Source organism: Lepidochelys olivacea, assembly GCF_965140295.1.
Source record: "Lepidochelys olivacea isolate rLepOli2 genome assembly, chromosome: 10".
Classification (NCBI taxonomy): domain Eukaryota; kingdom Metazoa; phylum Chordata; order Testudines; family Cheloniidae; genus Lepidochelys; species Lepidochelys olivacea.
The window spans coordinates 69,394,986-69,418,165 of record NC_140420.1 but is presented as its reverse complement, the minus strand read 5'-3'; the positions used below and the strand labels follow the sequence as shown (position 1 = coordinate 69,418,165).

The 23,180-nt window shown below is 39.1% G+C and overlaps 1 protein-coding gene across 3 annotated transcripts in view; it reads left to right on the top strand.

The window, feature by feature from the left end:
• ARNT2 (aryl hydrocarbon receptor nuclear translocator 2) overlaps nt 1-23,180 on the top strand; it is a 134,618-nt gene that overhangs the window by 19,372 nt on the left and 92,066 nt on the right. For all 3 annotated transcript variants that reach the window (XM_084641471.1, XM_084641470.1, XM_084641469.1), the window contains exons 2-3: nt 15,397-15,508; nt 21,837-21,884. In XM_084641471.1, the coding sequence (XP_084497597.1) occupies nt 15,397-15,508; nt 21,837-21,884 (160 nt within the window). The remainder of the gene's footprint in view (nt 1-15,396; nt 15,509-21,836; nt 21,885-23,180) is intronic.

The window sequence follows — 23,180 nt, the reverse complement described above, 5'->3', positions numbered from 1 at the left end:
ATGAATTAGTGATTGAGCCAAATTTAAAACTTGGTGTCTACTATACTTTCTGTGAACATTTGTAACAGTAAAACTGGACTGCAAGGGTGCTTATGCAAAGCAATTATAGTTGGAGGCCAGGAACGATGAAAGGAAATTCATTTAAAAACATGAATAATTATCAGCAGAAATCTGCTGGCAGTATTCTCCAGCTGAAAGTTAAAATTAGAAAAATTGTTCTGACTCCACGATCAGGATGTTTTGAAAACAAGTTTGTACTGTATGCAGTTGGCTTAACAGAAAGTATGGGCAGGGATTGTGAACCTACTGCATCTCCAATCATGGAATAAAACTTTCATATGACTTTGGTATCTTGATGGGTGGAGATAACAGCTTGGGGGAGCAATGAAAAGGTTTGGCTACCCAGGAAGGCTGAGTTACTGGTGTCTTGCTGCAGTTGGTTAAAATCAATCCCAGTCAACATTTTAAGTTGATTTAGTATCCATTAACTTTAATTCATTGTCTGTTTACTACTATTTATTATGCTTTATGAAGTTGTTAGAAATCGAGGGCACTCAGCACCTCTCAGAATGGGATGCTTTGCCATCTTGCTGTGATTTAAACTTTGGAACAGTGCTGAATAATATTGATCTGGCTTATTTTTTTCTTAATATAGCACCATAAATATTCTAAAGGCAACTGTAAAATAATTCTTGGAAATTGACAGCTGAATCTTTTGTATGAACCGTATGGCTCTGGATTCTAATGATTAAAAATTGACTTTTGGTAGAGATCTAAATCGACTTTGGTTGACCAAAGTAATTATTACTGACCAAGATGTAAAGTTAAAGGACAGAGATTGATGATGGTGACACTGAAGTTAATAGTGAAGTATTGATTTTTAATAAATAATTTAAAGATGGGTGGATTAAAAAAATAGTCTGTAATAGTGAATAATAAAGTGTTGAACAGTTATAATTGCTTATTTGTTACAAAGCCCAAACTTTTGCTAGGCATCCTCCCAAATGGATAAAAAGAGACAATTTCCCAGAAGAGTCTATAGGTCATCTCAAACATGATATAATAGGGTGGAGCGATGTAACAAGACAGTAAGGTGGGATTTGGGGAAGGAGAACAAGTAATTACAGCAGGTAAGACTGGAGATAGAGAGCCTAGATGAGAATTTTGCTATCTAGACAGAAAATGTCAGATCTTAGAAATGTTGTGGAGGAAAATGCGACAGGATTTGGGCACAGTCTGGATCTCAGCAAAGTACAATAAGATAATTTTTTTGCTCACACTGCGACAGACTCTGAACTCTATTATACAAGTATAAATCCAGAGTAACTCCACTGAGGCTGTTTGTGTACTGGTGGGAACAGAGACAAGAATCTCACTCACATCATTTTCAAGTAATAAATAATGGTGGCCCCTGGACTCTGTGTGTGTGTGTGTGTGTGTGTGTGTGTGTAATTTTTTAAAATCTAATGCAATATTATTATGTCTAGTTTTAACATATTCTTGTGTTACAACTTCCACTTTACCTCCTGGTGTTTTGCTGTATGTCATCTACTAAGTGTTCCATTTTAGAAAGGAAAACACATTTCCTGTACATGAATTTCTGGTGGAATGCCAACCAAAATAAACTAAACAAACTAACTAAATGAAAACGTTAAATGATGAGTTAATGGACTAAGCACAATCTATCTTTGAGAAAGTTTGAAGAAGAGTCATTACACTTCCTTAGTTTTCCGCTTTGTGCTTATGTGCACAGTTTGGATGTATGTTACATTGCTTCAATTTGTATGTTAATAGATAAAGTAATTACATATAAAATTGAGATTCTACAGATATGGTGCTGCATGAATGATGGAACAATCCTATATTGCATTTGTTAGTTCTAATAGAGTGTGTAAAATTTACGAAAAAAAATTTTTAGAGAAACTTTTTCTTGCTGTTCTTGCGCACAGCTTATACTTATGTTGTTATTTTAAGCACATTCAAAATATCATAGGGGGAGGGAGAATGATAATTTCTTTTAAATGGAAACGCTGCTTTGTGTGGGAAGCCTAATTTTGTGATGGAGAATCATTTGATTAATACTTATTAAACGGGGGAAAATTGATCAAATGATCTTGAATGTCTAAACAACAAAACAAGGACAAATTAAAATATGCATCCCTAGAGATTGCTGTTGTACCTATGTATGGCAATATATTCTGTGCTATGTGAGGGCCTAGGCCTGCGCATCTCAAATGCGGCCACCAGGGGCTTTTCTTGCAGCCACAGACTCCTGGGCAGTGATTGGGGGGACAAAGCAGTGGTCCCTCCCCAAGGGCCACCAGCAGGGGTTGGACCCTGCCCCCTCTGGAGACTCAAATGCTGGAGGAAGAGGCAGCTAATGAGTTCCCCACCTTCCTAGGGATGTAGAGTTGGGCTCCAGCCCTGGTGTAGCAGGCAGCAGGCTCTGGCCCCGGGACTCCAACCCCTAGCAGTGGGGCTCACCCCCCGTTGTCCCTGGCTCCCGCTGCCTCCGCTGGCTCATTATGCATTTCCCCCTGTCCCCCACTTCCCTCCTACCGACCTCCCCATCCAAGACTTAATTTGTCCCCGGGCTTGCCAGGACTGAGTAAGTCTGCTGCTGTGAAAAGTGATATTTGTATGTTTGTTAATATCACTTTTCTCAGCAGCAGACTTTTTAGCTAGCAAGTCTGTTTTAAAAAAGCAACCAAAAAAAGGAAAAGACACAACAACAAAAAAGACAATAACCTGCAGAGCGCCTTATTTCTGTTTCTATTCTGTTTAGGTCCACTAAAGAAGAGAGACAGCTGTATGTTATTTTTTTTTGCAGACTCAATAACACAGATTCAATAAATTACAATAATTTGGACATGTGTCTGTGCATATATATTTTTTCCTAAAGTAAATTAAGTATTTTAAGAAAAATTGTCAGCGTAACCCCCCAGCAAGAGTTGGTGGCCGCACTTTGAGGCCACCAAAAAATTTGTTGTGAGAACCCCTGGCCTAGGCCTAGATCCTCAGCTGGTGAAAATTATCATAGCTCTATTAACTTCAGCTGAGTTATGACACTTTGCCCAAGTTGAGGGTCTGGCCCCTGTTTAGATATTCCATCAATTCCATGGACAGATTTTCAATGTCAACTTTGAAGCCTCCGCAGATTGGCCAGTGAACTTCACATGAAATCCTTACTTTTGAGAATGCAGATTGGGCCGTTAGCTATGTGACTATCCAATTTACCCATTTGTGAGTGTAACTGTGCCTAGATATTTGACACTCAGAGTATGTCTTCACTGCAGAGCTAACCTGGGCTCTTATTCGATTGTTGAATTTCATTATGCTCCGACCCAAGTACAAAAACCGTGATCCACATTTTGTACTCCTTTCTGAAGGACTGCTCCCATTCTCCAGGAAACAAAACAAAACTCAGAATTAAGACTGAGAGTATGCAGAGTTATCTCGGGCAATCAGCATCAGGCGGGTCTAAGCACTTGGGTTAGCCTAGTCCAGGTGTGAGTAGCTCTACTCGAGTTACTGTGTCCTCACTGATGCTGCACTCCCCCATGTCTGGGACTTCTGGGGGCATACCCCATGGTTCTTACCACTGGCCAATTTGCAGAGAGGCTGCAAAATTGGCTTTGAAAATCTGTCCCTGGAATTTATGGAATCTTTTAAACAACAGGGGCCAGACCCTCCACTTGTGTCTAGTGTCACAGTTGAACTGAAGTTAATAGAGCACTAAGGATTCTTCTTTATCCTTTGCTCCTTTGAACAATTGAAGTCCAAGCAAATTCTCTTTTAACCATGAGGGTGGCTCGTTGGAAGGTGTCGGCAATGCCCATTGTACGTGTCTGCTGGAGCGTGATGCAAGAAGCGCCTCTTTTCCCAAGCTGGAAGCTGTTAGTATGCTAAGAAGAGAGGGATGAAAAAAATGGGAATGAGGAGAAAAGGATGGGAATAAGAAGCGATTAAGGTGAATCAGCGATGAACCATTCGCTGCGGAGGTGGGGAGGAGCCAGGGAGCAGGAGCCTATAGAATCTGGTGCCTACATATTTGTGTGCACATTTTGTATGCAATAAGGTTGAATGTTCAGCCTTTAATCATCACAGATATGTTGGGGATGAACAGAGGGAGTTTAAAAACCAGAAGATGGCCCCCCAAAACCATGATTTAGTCTTTTGAAAGATCCTATGAGTTTTAGGACACGATCATATTTATTTTGGTGGGAGGTGGGTGAGGGGGGTCTGACTCATGATTTTTAAACTCCTGGCATTGGTAATACTGCTCAGCTTCTGTGGTTGGCAACTTCCCCAGTTTACTCAGGTGTTTCTCACTCATCAGCTGGGAAAAGAAACCACCCTCTCCTTTCATTTCGTCACCAGCACTGATGGCTGTTACCGTGGGCCGAATCAAACTGTCACTGCAAAATGTGTTTTTGGGCCAGGGGTGCACTAGAGCATGTTTGGCAGTATAAATCAGGTTCCCAAGTGAAATAAGCTACATGGTTAGAGGCACTTTTATGCTGGTCTAACTGTGTCTGCAGTAGGGCTTTTGCTGGTATAGAAGTGTTACAAAAAATCACACACTTAACCAGTGTTACTGTATTGATAAAAGTTTCTAGCATTGACCTGGCCTTGAATTATGTAGTTTTGAAAACTCTGGACTATTACTATAATTAAAACAAAAATTAGAAATAGTTCCCAGTTTAGAAAAGAGAATTATTTAGAGTTGTGAATGGCCTTTAGTACAGCATGCTACAAATTGCACAGGAAGCAGAAGTAGTACACTTAGAGAAACCTACAGTATGCACGTTTATTAGCACAGGTCACTGTTGCATAGACAAAGGATGCATTTTTAGGGCCAAATGTGGGGAAAAATGAGGCCTCAGGCTGCATACAAAAACGTATGTGCAACTGTGGAAATTGTGTGAGCTAATGTAAGTGTAGAATTGCACATAGACCCATCTTATTAAATTTGGCACCTAATTTCCCAGTTTACATTACAAACATCTTTTCTGAAAATGCACTAAAATATTTAATTTCCTTTGGGACAGTTACTTAATGTACACTTTAAGTGTTAGATAATTATTTTTTATGGTTTTTTGGCAGTCTGCTGTAATAGTTGTAGAATAATAAAATTTATAACTTCCTCTGTCCTTTTATGAAGCAATTAAAGCAGTTTCTTATCTAAAATTGCTGTTTCATAAGTGAAGTTTGTGTTTCTCATTGTAGAACTTGGCTCTGATACACTGTTTATTTGGTATCCTATAATATTCTAGATTAGTGAGCTTTTATTGGGCCAGGTTCTGCCCTCGGATACATATCCATAACACTTATTGAAGTCAGCTGGAATAGCACGTTCCTATCCAAGGTCAGAAATTGCCACGTAAATAGCTTCATGATCTGATAATATGGGTTTTGTTTTTAATTTTAAAAGTAGTATTTCATATCCATGCCTCAAAAATGGAGTATCCTTTCACTTGATAAATTACAATTGTAGGCCAAGATTTTCACAAGAGATTAGTTATTTTTGGGTACCACCATTTTTGGGTGCCCAGTTTGAGACACCCTCTACCCACCCTCTGAAAATCAGGCCCTATTGATATGTCTCAAGTTGAATACACAAAAATTGATGTACCCCAAAAAATAGCCTAAAGCTTTTTGGGGGCAGGGACTCTTTGGGGTTTCCTGATGCTGCTGAACTACGCTAATGATACTCCAGCTCTCCTGCACTCTTATTAAGGTTCCAGGACCGCGCATACTGCCAAACATGCTGTAAAAACAGATCCATTAAGAATTACGTACGTACTTGCATTGTTTTACATTTTTCATATGCAATTAACATTCACCTGTGAATCCTAAAGATGGTAAAGCTCTTACTTTAAACTTCCCTCAAATGTCCCTTTGATAATTGTATGTAATAGAATATGTCATATTATGCACAATAGAATAACAGGAGAAGCTCCATAAAGTACAATGCATCTTGCTGGAATGAAAAATGTAACAAAATAGTGTCCATATTATATACTTAATTTTTAAAATTTTTAAAAAGTTTAAAATTTTAAAAGTATTAACTATTTTCCAGAATCTATGTGGTTAATTTAGAAAATGTTAGTAATTTTGCTGCAAATAAGTTGATCAGTATGCAAGATGGTTGTTGCTGGCTGAATCATGGTCCACAGTTAAGGTAAACAGATCTGTGATGACATTTTCTGAGCAGAATACCAATGCAGTTGCATTTCTTCCCAGAGGTTTCTGATGTTTCTCAGATGCGGATAAAATTTCTTTCAAGAAGGTTTTGGTCACAGGAAAAAAATTCTTCTGTAGAGGTGGGATTTATTATATTTATGACTTATTTGATATGATAATTGTGCTGAGTTAAGAGCATTTAAAGGTTATTGCTGCTTTTGCAATATGTAATGATAAATTTTTCTGACCTGTTGTCTATTTAACCTACCTGTTAATGGTATGTATGTATAATAATATTAATAAGGTTGTAAAATAATTGTATTTTAAATTTGTACTGCTGTGTGGAATTTATCTGGGTTTTTTCTTTCTCTGTAATTAACATACCAAAGTGATGTGACTAAATTTATAATTAGATTTTACTGTAGGTGTTATGAAATATTCTTCATGGTGGCTATGCTTTCACCTGCAAAGTTCTGAATTCACAAATGTGATTTTATTTTGTTCCTCTTAAATGTGCCTATACTAGGTGGTAAAATCCTTTGTGATCTGTTAGTGGTTGTATATCTTAATTCTTCATGATTTTGACAACTGTATTTGTCCATTACCTAAAGAAGTTTTTAGACTTTACCTTTTTGGAACATCTAAAACGTTTTTATCGGCTTCTGTTCAAGGGACAGGGCACGTGTGTTAACCTTAGACTAAGATTTACTCTGAGATGATTGCCATTTCAGTCAGTTGGTGGACTGGCAGTCAAATCTGTAACATTTATATAACTGGCATCTCTCAAGCATAGGTGCTGGAGCTGGGGGTGCTGCCATATCCCCTGGCTTGAAGTGTTTTCCATTATATCCAGGGTTTACAGTTTGGTTCACTGGCTCTCACTACCCCCACTATAAAAATTGTTCCAGCACCTCTGCTCTCAGGTTTAGTCATGCACTGATATTTAGTTCTAATGTAACCTATCATATTACAATGACTCGTAAAGGATTAAAGAATACTGGAAAGAGCATCCTCAATGGTCCCCTAATATTTACTAGCAAATATTGCGCTTGTCACAAGATTTGGAAGTTAAAGCGTTTTAGAGCCCGTTGAAGTCAGTGGAAGGATTGCTATTGATGTCAGTGGGCTTTGGATTGGGGCCAGCATTACCTATGCAGATCATGCATGTCTTGATCTGAAGCAAAGACTGTAATACGCTGACTGAAAGTAATGTTGGGTAGTGGCCATTCTAGATGGGAGAGAGCGTGTTCCTTTGGGAGTTTCACAAGAAGCAGAGGTTTCTGACTACAGTAGCAGAATCTCCCCCGCAGCTGGATGACACACGCTGTGAAGATGTGCAACTGGTCAGTTGTGCTCCTCTGAAATCTGTGTCTGTCTAAAAGCCGTAAGCATGTACTGTAGTAGAGCTGAGATAAAGCTTCAAAATTCAAATCCAGATCTGGAGTCTGAATACTCAGAAGCTTGGGAGGTGTTTTGAATTTGAAATTTTGGCTTAGGGGCCAATCTCTGGTAAGTAACATTCAACTAAAAATAAAATAAAATCAATATTTCCCCCCTACAGTTCAATCCAGTGATCTTACTGCACTAAGATTGCTGAGGTTTAGCCCCTCAGTTGTTGTGTTGGAGGATATCACACTCAGCAGTACAAAGAATTGAAACAGGTTGTTGTAAAAATCACATACATATATTTACAAATCTATTTAGAATAAACCTTGAGACCAGATTTTACCTGATGTTGTGTTTCACTTTGTGGAGTAAATGTAACTTAAGTTACATAGACCTAAAACTTTATTATAAAGGCCAGAACAAATACAAACCATCTTTTATTTGGAGCTGGAATTTATCGATACTTTTTTTTGTAATGTACATTTGTAAAATGTCCTTCATTTCAAAAGATTCCAAAGCACTCTGGCATGACCTACATGCGACACCAACGAAATGCTGTCATATTCTGTAAGTGGGGAAGTGGCAGCAAAGAGGCCTACAGCCATGAATATAATTCTAGACACAGACTCGCAAGGCAGATTCTGTCACCCTTACTCACATCGAATAGTACCGTTCTTCTTGAATTCACGGGACTACTCATGGACTGATGTACAAGTCAACATGAGAACAGGTAGCGGGATCAGGCCCGTGGATGATGGAGATAGAAGAGAAATCTAATCTGTCACTGGAGATTATTCCCTACCAAATGAGTGCTTTCTTGAATCCTACTTGTAAGACATTTTGATGCTATTTGGCTGATTTTTGGATTACTTTTCTTTTTGTACCCTGTTAATGAAATAAATACCCTGTAAATTTTCTCCTTTTTTTGTGATTAATTTTTATTAATTTTCATAAAGAAATAAACAGTACAAAAAAAATAGAAACAGGTATAAATGACTCACAGCTTGTCTATGTTACCAATTACCATGCATTTCACAGGATATCCAATAAAATTGTGTAGTTAAACAACTTTACAACTTGACAAAGCTGCAGGACCAGACAGTACAAAATCAGACAATGTTACACAGACATGATGGGGTAACAATTTAAATAGAAAGGTGGGGATAACAGGCAAAAAAGGAAAGAAGCGGACTGAAGGGGGTGGGAGTGGGAAGAAGGAGGGAAAAAGTGGAGCGGTCAGGTGGAATGAAAGTCTGAGATTATTTGAGCTGTCTCAGCATTCTTTATCCCAGAAACTGGGTCCGGATTTCCATTGAAGTTATGTAATTGCTCTCTGTGTCAATAAGTTATTCTCTGGCTTTGCTGCTAACTCAGATGGGTCTGAATACCATTGGTCTTACTGGGCATAAGCTTGTTCCTCCATTTTTTGTAACCCTGTGATTTGCAATGCAAAAGCAAATGTCTTACCTTTAAAAAATAGTTTACAACTGAGAAACTTTCTTGTAAAAAAAAGCTATTTAAAGTATTTGCACAGATATTTTCCACTCTACTGTGTCCACAATGTTAGGCAACATTTATGGTCAAACTTCATCTACAAATTTCACTTTGACCATTACTCCTTCACACTTTTAAGTAAGGGTTATGTATGCTTGATATGCCCTTATTTTTGTTTGCAAAAGAAAAGAGTCTTCCCAACCTAAGTAAGAGCCCAGCTCATTTCTTAATATCCGGTGCTGATTAAATACTTCTGTTTGAGTTAACAGTAGCAACAGTGTATGTGGTTGTGTATGAGCCTGAGAGCTGTATTTTTCTGGCACTTTATTGACAAGTACCACACATCAAGCACTTCCATTCTTCTTCGAGTGCTTGTTCATGTTGATTCCATTCTAGTGTGCTGGCATTCTACATAGATTGACCAAAGCTGTTTTGTAAGTCCACACAGTTGTTTGTTGCAGTGACAGATAGGAGAAAGGTTGTCCAGTGTCTGCTTACTGCCAAAGCCAGCATCGTCTCGAACTTGCTGAGTCGTCATGTAATGCGACGCAAACGTAGACAGACAACCAGGTAGCGGCCCGACAGATCTCTGGGGTTGGCACCTATGCCAGGAAGGCTGCCAATGATGCCTATGCCCTAGTTGAGTGTGCCATCATGATCGCCGGCGGGGGCACCTTTGCCAGCTCATAGAGGTAGCGGATGCAGGCCATAATCCAGGACGAGATTCTCTGAGCAGACACTAGACAGCCTTTCATCCTGTCTGCCACTGCAATGAACAACTGTGTTGACTTACGGAATGGCTTCATTCTATCTAAGTAGAATGCCCGCGTCCTAGAATGGAATGGACATGAACAGTTCCAAAAAAATGGGTAACCTTTTTTTTCACAACCAAACAACCAATGCTATAACTGCCCATGCACTTTCAGGCTTTGATTTTATTACACCAAAATAACTCAGTTTACCCCCATGGAGCTGCTCCCTGTTTATACTAATGTAATTTAGATCACTGGCGGGTATCCCCTTCTGATTTTCTGGTGTCCTTTTTTTCTGCTGCACTCCCTCTTCCATACAGCAGAGGGCTCCTGGCAGCAGTACTTCTTGTGGCCTGCTTGTCACATCATTTCTATTCTATGTCTGTAGGTTTCCCTTAGTACAGTACTATGTAGACCTCTCTGAGCCTGTTAGCTTCATCTCTGGTGTCCTTCAGTGCCAGCAGGTCCAGCCTCAGAGAAAGCAGGCTGTCCAGTCACATTTTCCTTGTGACTGTGACTTCCACAGACAAGTACCTCATTCTGTGAGGCTGCATGTTTCTGTCCTCTGCTTCTCTGATCCATCCAACTTCTAATCACCCTGCTCCCCACGGAGCTCTAGGATCTGCTTTCTAGCATGTGAAGGAGAAATTATATTGAGGCTCTGATCCTGCAGGGTGACTGTTGGCAAGTCAGGATGGAGATAACTGCTTTGAAAAGGAGTTCAAATCTGAACCAGTTTCCTAGTCAGACTCCCTGGAATCTATAACGTATAGTCTGGCCACATTCTGGGTGGATTTTCTGCACAGTCAGAATCTGGAGTGCATATTTTTGGGGGAGAACCTGATCTCAGCAATGTAGCCTTCGCTCCGCAGGATATTGTGACTCAGTAGTAGTGCCCCCTTGTTAGATGTGTTAACCCTAGTTAACCCTGTATAGTAATGATGCTGTCATTAGGTAGTGAAAGCTCCCCTCTGAGGTGTGTTTGATATCCCAGTCACGGCCCTTAGAAGTGCTACCGTCACTGCATTTGTTATACAGCTGGACAGCTAGACCTTACCGTCCCCCAGAATTCAAGATCTGCAGAACTCGCCATGGGTATTTAGGGAAGGAATTGAGTATTGGACAACGAGCTGCTTTAAGCTATGGTGCATCCTGCATTCTAGAGCCATGGTGAAGTCCGGGGTCACGGTCACAATGTTTTGTGTGTGTATAATGCTGTATTGCTATGCATGCAAGCATATCCTGTCCACAAGCTGTTCCCTACAGCAGGTTTATTTGAGTTGTTTTTATGAGGGGCCTGAAACTCCCCTCTAAGTTTTCAGTTTTGGTATATTGACTTTCTGGGGTTTGATGGGCTTTTGCTTTCCATGCTCATAGTTTCTTGAGGACATGCATGAAAAATTACATGAAATCTGTTGACTCTGGAAGTAGCTCTTTGGTGTGTCTTGTTGGAGATTTAATCTTCCTAGTGAGCAAGGCTCTGTTCTTACTGTTTTTCCTGGATGGATGTAAGTTTCAGGTGCTTCAGGAATTCCTCTTTCAGCTGGTTTTGGACTTCTGTATGAACGAGTCCATGATTGTGCCTAACTTCTAACCAAATCTCTCCTTTTTTTTTTTTTTCTTTCCCCTAGAAAGGATTTAATATTTGGATGAAAAGGTAGCCGCTAGGGTTAATCTCCATTGTACATAGCTCTTTAGAAGGACAAATAGATGTTCATTTCAAAGACCTGAAATACAGGTCTCTACCTATCATGCCTTAAAGTCATTTGGTTAAAATCATGTATTATTAACGGATGATCAAGATGCCCGCAAAAGGCCATGCTGCTTGATGAATTTCTACCACCTGAGCTGAGTGGGACAAGTTCACCATGCTGGAGACTTCAAGGCCATGTAGATTGTCCTTGCCTCACATTTCTGAATGTATTCCTGTGTGGTGATAGGCAGAAGAGACAAATTTCAGAGTAACAGCCGTGTTAGTCTATATTTGCAAAAAGAAAAGGAGTACTTGTGGCACCTTAGAGACTAACCAATTTATTTGAGCATAAGCTTTCGTGAGCTACAGCTCACTTCACATCTGATGAAGTGAGCTGTAGCTCACGAAAGCTTATGCTCAAATAAATTGGTTAGTCTCTAAGGTGCCAGAAGAGACAAAGTTATCCAAATTGCTTCTTAGCGAGGTCCGCTTCCTCTTTGGGTCTGCTAGCTACATCTGCTGGTTGTTTGGAAACTTCTGCCGGATGGAGAGGACAGTGAAAAGTGATGAGCACTATTTTCCTTCTCTTATATCACCCCTTCCCACTTTGTATTCTGAGGGATCCTCTTTAGGTTGAATGTTGTCAGGTTTAAAAATATCTGAAGGGCTGAGGAATCTACCCTTCTGTATCTTCTGTCTTCCATTAGTTTTTGCTTCTTGGTGGAAAGCACTGTAAGGCTGATTGCATACAGTCTTTCCTAGGATGGGAGAAAATGAAGGCCCCTACAAACTAAATTCCTTGTGAATTATTTTACCTTAGCTTTGAAGCTGAATGCTCTTCTCTTTGCATCCTGAGACCCTTCAGCAGTGAAGTTAATGCTTGGAACAACTCATGAGGGGCAATTACTGCTGATTTTTTTCACATGTGTAATCCACTATAGTCAGTGGGACTCCTTGAATAAGCAAGGTGAGCTGTTTGGAATGCTGTCAAGGGTGGAATGTACTGTTGGAGCAGTGGCAAGTGCATTTAATAGAATATCAGGGTTGGAAGGGACCTTAGGAGGTCATCTAGTCCAACCCCCTACTCAAAGCAGGACCAATCCCCAATTTTTGCCCCGATCCCTAAATGGCCCCCTCAAGGATTGAGCTCTTAACCCTGGGTTTAGCAGGCCAATGCTCAAACCACTGAGCTATCCCCCCTACCCCCTTTCTTGTTAGTAGAAAGACCATTCATTAGATGATACTTATTCTATAAATTTTAGACTCTTTTGGGGTCTAATGTGCTGAGTCCATTCTGACCCTCTTACCTTCAACACGTCATTTGAAGGTACTGTATGTGCTTTATTTTGTATCGAAGGAAAATAGTGCTGTACAAACGCCTCATCACAAATGAGTGTTCATGTTTCTTTTCTGGTATTAAAAAATAATAAAGGACACTTTTGGATTTATTTGAAATTCTGTTAAAATATTCCTTTTTGCTCTAGGGCTGCATGCTGGTTAAAAGAGCAGTCCTCTTAGTGGTGTGTATTTCAGTGTTTCTCTTAGTGAGAAACACACTGTAAAAGCATACTTATTAGTGTTTTAAAAGCTGCTTTAACAAACGAATCAGCAGAGCAACTGAAGATGACTTTCAGCTATATGTTTCAAATGTGAGGTGATTGTCAGTATATTTCAAAGATAACTTATTTTCAGAAATAGCAGTTTAGCTTTTATGTTTCCGTTCTTGTGTAACTCTACTATGTCTGTCTTATGACACTGTAGACGCATCTTTTTTTTTTGTTTGTTTTAATCGTTGAATGAATTTTTGAAGCATATTGTTTTACGTTCTCTGCTCTGTTGCTTCTTGGCTGAAAAGAAGTTCAGCTAATAAAATAAATGTGCTAGAAGAAATTCCTAGCAGCAGTGAATGGAAACAATGGGACTCAAAATGTACATTTATTGAATAATGGATTTGAATAAAATAGGTCAGGAATGAAGTGCTCTCCAAACATGAAAGAAAATGCTGTTGAAAGAGAGTGGGTTTCTGCTTCCCTGTCACAGTTGGGTTTTTGTGCTAGTCTGTTGAGAAAAATAACGGGATTTCTCGAATAATTTGTTTTCTGTTAAGAAACTTTCATAGGCCCAGATTCTTCTCTGTTTTAGGGTTGACTTATGGCATGTCCCTGAAGCTGGTGTAGGCTGCTCAGTCTAATGGGATCCATTTGTGGAGTGGAGGCAGCATAGCAGCTCTGACACCTTCCTTATGCTCACCTCCTTAGAAGCCCCTGGTTTCACCTCTAGAGTTACTGGTTTGGTTCTCACTCTGTTACGGAACATCGTGGCTATGGCACTGAGTAATGAAAAATGGGAACAACCCTCAATCCCTGTTCCCCTAATCAATAAACTTCCACTGAAGACCTTAAAAATGTTGCTGCCAGGGATGGACCAGGTGACCAAAGATGCCTTTGCCAACCCTGATATGTGTGGTTCTAAATGATATTTAAAAAAACCAAACCCCACAACATTTTAAAATACCGGAATTAATATTTAGGGTTGAAGTTTGGAGGAGAATGCATTGGCGGGGGCGGGGCGGGGCGGGGTAATGAGATGCTGTATGTGTGTGAAGAACACTTTTTTTTTTTATCATCCAGTCTCTTTTATTTTTCTCTTAATGTGTGCTCACTCTCAGCAGATTCCTCTCCATCCTTCCACAAGCTCCAGCCTACCAGCTGTTTTGGGGGAGGGGAATAGTAATAATATACATCCCGTTTGCACAATCCTTGTACAGTTTAACAAAACATTTTTGGGTTTTTGTTTTGTGCCCACTAGACATTGTGATCTTTGGTTGGTAGTATCTCAGCCACATGCTACAGCAAATGGTCTGTGAAATCTCTATGCTTTAGAGGGAGAGAGACTTTTCATTTCTTAAATCCTATATAATGATTCCACAAAGTCCATACAAATACTTAATCTATGGGATAGAAAGAAGGGAAAGAACTACATTGTTCTGTTTTTCTAGAGTGTATTTCATTCTGAAGTATAATAAAATGTTTCCCATCCAGTTGCTGTCTTTGGATAATAAAAATGCCTTTTAGTTCTGTGATCTCAACATACTTTACTAAGGTGAGTGTTGATATCCCCATTTTACAGATTGGAAAAGCATGGCATAGAGATCGGATTAGCCTGACGTCACACACCGAGGCACTGACAGAGATGTGAATAAGAGCCTAGAGTGTAAACTCTTCCTAGCACCTTGCATATTGGGATATGAATTCTGATTAGGGTCTCTAAATGCTACCAGAATGTAAATAACATCTCCTGAGGCCCAATCTCCTGCTCTAGCCACTAGACCTCATTGCTACCCACAATTACCAGCATATAGGGTTTGTCATACTTTTTAATATTGCATTGATCTATATATATATTTAAAATATATATATATTTTTATATATATATATATTTAAAATATATTTTAAAATTTTGCCTGATCTGGATAAATTATGCCCCAGCACCTAATTAATTTCAGTAGTTCTGCATTGATATGCTTCCTCGCAGGGTATTTTTTAGGTGTTGTGAAAGACTGCTAGGCTTCATTGGCAGCTTCTGTACAGTAGGGAACAAAAGTACAGTGAGCTAATACGTAAAAGAAATACACAGGAAACTGTGTATGCTGTGATTGTCTCTCTCTCCAATTGCACTCAGGATATCTATTGACAAAACTGAAGCTATTGCAAGAGTGTAATGAATTTGCCATCATTTGTACAGTCCTTTTAAACCACAAAGGATAAATTTGTCTTCTTTTAGAAATAAAAGGAAAGATCACTCTGCACTGAGTGTTTTTAAAAGAGCCTTCTGTACATCATTACCTTTCATAGTGGATAACATGATTTTCATTCTGTATTACAGAAATGGCTTCAGATATTCCTGGATCAGTGACATTGCCAGTTGCACCTATGGCAACAGGACAGGTGAGAATGGCAGGATCCATGCCTGCTAGAGGAGGAAAGAGGCGTTCTGGGTAAGTTATTTCATTTTATCAGTGGTGAAACTGAAAACAATTTGCATTCATAAATTAAATGCATACATGTACTAATATGCGTCACAACACTGGCTAGTTGTGTTTTGGTTTTCTTTTCACCATGTATGTTGTAAGACTGAACTTGCTGCTGTGTGTGTATTTTGTTTAGTGATGGGCAAGCCTCAGAAGGTTACGGCGTTATGGATTGGCTAAGCATCCAAAATTCAGGGATGTGGTCTTGAAACCAATGTAAGCACATTACATTTGCTCAGATGAGTAATCCCACTGGTCTCAGTGAGAGGTCTCATGCGAATAAGTGGAGCAAGATGTGATTCTAGTTGCATAAGGAAATTTATCCAAACCTGCTCGGTCTGAAAATTGGGCTTGGAATCTCCCAACTACATATTTTCTACTTAAATTTCTAATACAGTATTTCCATTTTCTGCCGTAGGTGCAGAAACCATAACTACAGCCTCTCTTAAGGTATTTTGGCTTGTCATATCCTGGGCCTGATTGGAAACCAGAAGTTAAAATGTCTTAGTATCTGAGAAAGGTTTGGTTCAAGTTTCCTTTCTTAACATGGCTGGAGGTTTTGCTGGGGGAGAGGAAATTCTTATTTTATCCAGACCATTTTTGCTTATTCCTCACATTGTGTCCGTAAGCAGGACAATATATTTTTTTTAATCACATGTAGTTCTGTGGCCTCTCTCATTGTAATATCAGAGTGTCCTCAACTTGGAGTAGAAGTACCTCAGGGTTTCACAGGGGAAAAACACTTTCTTCCCTAGAAATAACTGCTTTCTTAGGCAGATGAAATCCAGATGGTGGTCAGGAGATCGCTTTTCTGGAGATTTCACTATTCTGTTAGGGGAAGGCATATACGCACGCAGATGGGTCTGTCTTACATTTGCCCCTAAATATGGCCATAACCGGGCTCATCAAGAGTAAAGATCGTTCAACTGAGGAGGATTCACTGAGAGAACCCTGACCCAATTCCTGTGAGTTCTCCTCTTGTGATTGCCAGCCAAAGTGTTCTGTCAATTTTAATGGTCTTCTAGGGGAATACAAGAGACAGTAGCTAGGACGGCTGGTCCCACTATATATGTGAATAAAAACAGGAGGATCTGGACCGTGTCTTAGACCTGGAATTAAATTGGCAGCCAGATGAGGCGTGTGGAGCGCTGGTGTGATATGTTCCTTTGGTCTGCTTTACCTCTGAAGTGGGCTTCCACATGCTGAACTAACTGTATACAGTTGATCTTATTAAATCATGAACTATCCCTTTTGAAAAAGCTACATTTTGTGTTAAAACTGTTGAACACAAAAGCCTTTTTAAGCTTATGCTAAAAACAAATTTAAAATCAAGATTGCATATTTTTCTAAAGGATCTGCTCTTAGGACTTATTTTGCGGAAGTTCCATATGGCTTGCATCTACAGGAGGTCAGACTAGATAATCACAGTGGTCCCTTCTGACCTTGGAATCCATGAAAAAAAGAGAAAGCTTTAACATCTTTTTAATGGCTACTTTACAAAGAGTCTAACTTTAAGTCTTGGACTCTTACGTGACCAGACAAATGATCTCACTGCTGAGCAACAGCCAGGTCAGCTGCTAATACTAATTACTAAGTAGTGACTGCCAAGCATTGATGTTGCTAAATGTGAAGTTTGCTGGTTATACAAAATATTGACTTGAAAGTTAAATCAAAATGATGTGGTCCTGAGTTTTAAATATACCATTGTAAGTATCTTTTATATGCAGGAGAATGAGATGGGGGTGGTGGTAAAAGTGAGTTATTTAAAAATGTATTTAATTTAAAAATTCTCTGAATTAGATAGTGTAGGTTTGCTGCTGTACAGAGGGCACTTTTGTATCAGTGAATCTTAGTTCTAGATTAGAAAGCCCTCCCTAAGGTGGTGGAGAGAAAGCATTTTATTCAGTCTATGTATTCAGACCTCCAGGGAAAGAATGCCTGGTATGTCTGCTTGCTGTGTCTAATGCATTGTACTTTCTCTTTGAACAAAGCTGTAACAAGCATTTAGTCCTTTCCTTACTCCCCTGGTGATGCATCTTTGTACACTTAACTCCTTGGGCACTTTAGAAATGAATGCTTCTGATCAAACACAAAGGAATGCAGCCAGCAATATGGCTTTCTTTCCCAACTTTGGTATCTTTTTGAAAATTGTTTTTTGCTTATAATTGCTGATGCACTCTGGCAAAATAATTGTTGTACAGGCTTAAATATGTGCCAGGTTAAGCTCATTGTCTGTCCAGAAGGTGTTTCTGCAAGGTAAGGATTCCATTCCATCAGCAGCTAGGAAATACGTTTTTCCTCTCTGTGGGTTGTGCCAAACGTTTTGTGGGGAAGAAAAAAAGGTACAAATGCGTAAGATATTCCATTGATGAGGGCAGTAAGAGTATGTAGACTTATTTAAATTTATTTTTGTTGCTTATGCTGATTTTTAAAGCCCTTATCAGTGTAGGCACTGGCTATATTTCAGGCCTCTTCTGGGTTTTTTTTGGCTGGGTATCTATTTCTTTTAGGGCTCCATTGATTTTTGGCCTTAGGTCAGCAAGTGTTTTTGCCTTTGCTATGATGGGCCCTAGGGTGTGGAACTCATTTTCTGCCTGCACCCTCATGAATAGCTACCTCAAACCATCTCCCCAATTTTTAAACATTACCTAAAATCCATTTTCTCCCATCTTTCCCACTCAACCTGCCCCCATCTCCTTTTTTGTTTCTTGCTTGAACGTGTTTTTAACTTAAAATGTTACCATATTTCATAATTCGTATATTATTTATGGCACCCAAGAAGCTTTTGCATGGGGCACTTTATAAATATAATTATTACTATCTGGCCTTTTCACAACACCTGAATACTGTGTGAAAGAAGAAAACAAGATTTATTCTTCTCTCTTCAGTATGAGAGCCCAGGATAGCATATTTTTAGTTGCTTTTTAAAATGGGAATTTTAAGTGAAGACAAAAGGTATTGTTTCTGAAATGATGTCATTTGTCTTCTGGGAAGTTACTTCTGCGGTATTGCTGACATGCAATTTACTCTTTCTGAATAGAGGATCTTATCTGTTGGGGTAAGGTGAGTTTGTTGGAATATTTTTTTACATGCTGTGCTGTGTAATGCTAAAGGTTAAAACTGATTCCTCATCCTTCTGGGTTCTGCCTCATTTTAAACCATATATATTAGTGGAAGGCAACCAGTTAGCATCTCTTACTTTTAAACCCACTGGTTTTTTTTTCAAGATGATCTGAGTTTTTCCATGTATAATTAACATATCTCTACTTTCCACTTCTTCCTTTTTTTTGTCTTAAAAACAAAGACCAGAGCTGACATTAATTTTGTGCAGCATTTTTACAAGTGTTCTATGAAGTTAGTTTAAGTCCTTATTTTTAAAAAAAGCATTGTTTTACATTTGTAATAAAAATGCAATTACAGTGTAGCCTAACAAAGTGATAAGTATATATTAAAGTCCAGTATGTTAAAGCCTGTTTAACAGTTCTAGGCACTTAGATACACATGGTATAAATGTCTAGATTTATTTTCTATTTGCATTCCAGTCGCCCACACAATGTGGTAGGTGCTGTCTGTACATATGACTGACTGGCAGTCTTAACTCCAAAGAGTTTTCAGTTTAAGAAACTCAGCTCTATCTAGCTGGATAAATACTTGCATGACTAGTTTCTCTTATTCCATTGGGATGAGTCCCATGAGTAAGGGCTGCAAGACCAGGCCCTAAATACACTGTTATCAAGTGTTGCATATTCCAATAATAATAAACTGGACCAAACATAATAAAGCTGGGATGTTATGCTCATGGGAAGATCCAGCTCTCAATACTCCCCTCCCCCACCACCCCATGTGTTTTGGCTGGGATCTGGACAAACCCCATCAAGGAAAGAGCCCCTTTAATACCTCTCCACACAGGGAAGGATGGAGGCGCTACATAGTAAAGCATCCTCCAGCCCTGATCCAGGTCTCCCCAGCTGGTTTCCTTCAGGGCAGGGGATGTGTAGCACCTGCAGTAAACTCTTGACTCTCTCCATTGCGCTTCAGTAGCCAGTGAGGTTAGGGAAGGATTTGCTTTATAGACAAGGGTCCTGCAATTGAATCTTCATAGATTGACCCCTGTGCCTGTAAAGAGCACTTTTGACTTCAGTGGCACCAAGTAGGTGAAAGTGTCCAAATCTATCTCATAGAGCTGGAAGGGACCTTGAAAGGTCATCAAGTCCCGTCCCCTGCCTTCACAGCAGGACCAAGTACCATCCCTTATTTTTGCCAGATCCCTAAATGGCCCCCTCAAGGATTGAACTCACAACCCTGGGATTAGCAGGCCAATGCTCAAACCACTGAGCTATCCCAATCAATTGCAGGGGCAAGGATCACAGGAGAATTTCAACAAGATAACATGTACATTGTTAGAAATATCTCCCATGCAGCTGGTCTGAGCAAATTCAGAATATTTGGAGAGCCCCCTACTGAAAACAGCATTGTTATGGAAGAGTAGATTGGCCATGAATTAGCCATACATATCTCTGTACAACTAGCCTCGCTGGCCACTGGAGGTCACTGTTGCTCCACAAAAATACAACTGAAAGGCCATTCATCATATAGAAAGTATCAGGGGGTAGCCGTGTTAGTCTGTATCCACAAAAACAACAAGGAGTCCGGTGGCACCTTAAAGACTAACAGATTTATTTGAGCATAAGCTTTTGTGGGTAGCCACTGGATTCCTTGTTGATCATATAGAAAGTGATTCTGAAACAGAACTTGGTAATGAGCAGAAGAGCGCAACATGATTTGCAGTGGAAACATCGATGATGAAATCAGACTTCAATCAAACAAAATACAAAACCACATTTTTTTTTCTATGAGACCTTTTAGGAAAGTGGTTTTCCTGACCACTTCCTTTAGAAATGAATAATCTCTCTTACCGTCTGGAAGTATTAATGTGTCTTTTCTAATGAGATTTTCAGTTCTTGTGATGATTTTCTTTTTTTGTTCCATTTGTACATAGATTACTACCGTCCAAAAAAATCTTTTAGAGGGCATCTGGTCATTTATATAAAAATTAAGAAGTAAAGTAATATACACTGATGGAGTCTGGCGCTTACATTGTGTAGTTGATCATTTATATTTTGGTTTTTAGTTTCAAAGAAGTTATTCTGTGCCCAGAACTCAGTGTAGTACTATTCTTTAATATATGTTTTAATTTAAAAAATCTTTTTTTTAATTCAGTGAAACATTTTTTAATATGAAGACCTAAATTGTCTTTGCAGTTTTCTTTTGCCATAGCTATACATTATTGCATTTATGATCATAAAAAACTTGAGGGCGTATGGAGTCCAGAATTTCCTTAAGTCTTACTGTAGTCGGAAATTTTAGAAAACTTAGAAGTGTTTGTGTTGCCTAATAAAAAGGATTAAAAAAAAAATAAAACTCTGTTTTGTTAATTGAAAGGAATGATAATGGAATACCTACCGTGGATAAGACACTTAGGGCCTGAATCAAATCTCACTTACATTTTTGTAAATCGGGTCTGATTATTAGAATAAATAAGGTTACATCAGTAAAATCATTGTGCAATCAGAATCAGACACTTAGTGTCTCGTTATGCCAAAGGTTCCCCATCAGTAAAGCTGGTATAGCAATGCTTGCCAACCTTTATAAAGTATAGAAATATAGAGATGTAAAAATGCTGTCTGTTTTAAGTAATAGTGTTATTACATGGCTTTGTAGTGGCTAAAAGTCACTAATTCATTTAAATCTAGGTCTGTAGTGATTGAAAGTCATCAGCATCTAAGGGCTGACTGACGTCCTGTGTGAAATGAGTTGGTGATCTTGGTTTCTAACGGACAAGTCCAAAAATCACCACAGTTACAATCATTTGGGACTAATTGGCAGCCAATTTTAGCAGAGGCCAAGAAACAATTAGATGTAGAGATTGACCTGTTGCTCCCTCTCACTGTTACATGTGAATTCTCCAGACCTGGGCAAAAGCATGTGGGCGGGATAGTGCGGGGAAGTCTGTATGACTGTTGTCCCCATCTGTATTATGTGGATAACAGAGAACTTCATTATATATCGGCCTGACCCAAAGAAGGTCACTGAGATACATGGAAAGACTCCTATTGATTTCAGTGGGCTTTGGATCAGGCCTGAGGGCTGCTAATCCAGCACACTTCAAAGGAACTACATTCACTTAAAATTAAGAAGAAAATAGCAGCAGTGCAGATTTTTGTTGACAGAACGTTTAATTTAACTCTTGGCTTCTTAAATAACGATTACTTATTCAAAAATTTTGCTTTTTCAGAATGGACTTTGATGATGAAGATGGAGAGGGTCCTAGCAAATTTTCAAGGTGAGCTTTTATAAGTACCTGGCTAAATGATTGGCTTTTTCGATGCAGGAAGACAACTAGCAAGCTACTAATATTGACAAAACCACAGTCACATAGGCTGAAATGTGGTTGGTGTCTCCCAATGCTAACGGGTTGGGTTGAACTGCATTGGCAACATCTTCTGTGTCAGCAAATTAGGCATACCACATCCTGGCACAAAATAGCCAGTAACTAGGTTGATATCCACTAGATCTCAGCCCACAGAGTGTCAAGCCCTGCAGGAACTCTTTGATGAGCAAATTTTTGCAGATGAATCTGCTTACTGTAGTTGTCGGCTCACGACACTCAGAATGCATTTTGCATCATCATATGAAACGTTACATATATCACAGAAACAATTTCAGATAAGGACATTTGTGACTTTTACTTACAATATTCCAACTTTGAGAGATAAGCTCTCATTATTCTTGGTTGCTGAATTTGTCTTTCTGCCACTGAAAATAAGTTTCCTATTGGTTGAATGAGTTTTATATTGCTTATGATAGTTCAGATTTTTTAATTGACGATTCAAATATTCTGCCAGATCTTCCTTTAAATATTGTGTGTGTCTTGAGGAGTAACATAATATTTCAATAAAGTTAAAACAAAAGTTAAGTGACATTGCCATTCTTCACCTTTCATTTCACTTTTAGTTACATTGTTTGCAGTTTCCCATTAGAAAAATATGGGACACACCGTGTGTACTCAGAAGCCCACCACTATTACTCACATTGCAGTTGGAACCATGATAACAGCCATGTTTAATCACAGTTGTCATTAATAGGGTTCTAGAATGGTTTTCCTGCCTAATATTGACAGTGATATTGTGTTAGAACCAAGTTCTAAAACCATGTCATGACTTACCTAGTAAGGTCAACAGTAGCTCTGTTTAGCTAGTGCTGTTCTCAGAAAGGATATCCCAATCCACCTTTTTGAGTGGTATTTTAAAAATGTGAGTGTTAAAGAACTTCACAGACTTCAAGTGCCTCTGGCAGCAGCTACAGAAGTAAAATATTATTATATTGAGCTGATTTGTGCATGCAGATGTCTGTTCACATGCGAAAATGTAGGGTTTTGTAGGCATAGTGTTACATATGCACTTTGCATGACACCACCCATTGCCAGAGCCTTTGAAAAGCCCCTGTGGGGGTCCTGTTTTTATTTTTGTTGGAGCCAAATTCTTATCTAATGTTAAATTCAGGTGCTCAGGTATCTGAAGACAGAATTTGGTGATTAATTGTTCTTAGTGCTCTAGCACCTTAACTCTGTACTCTTTTG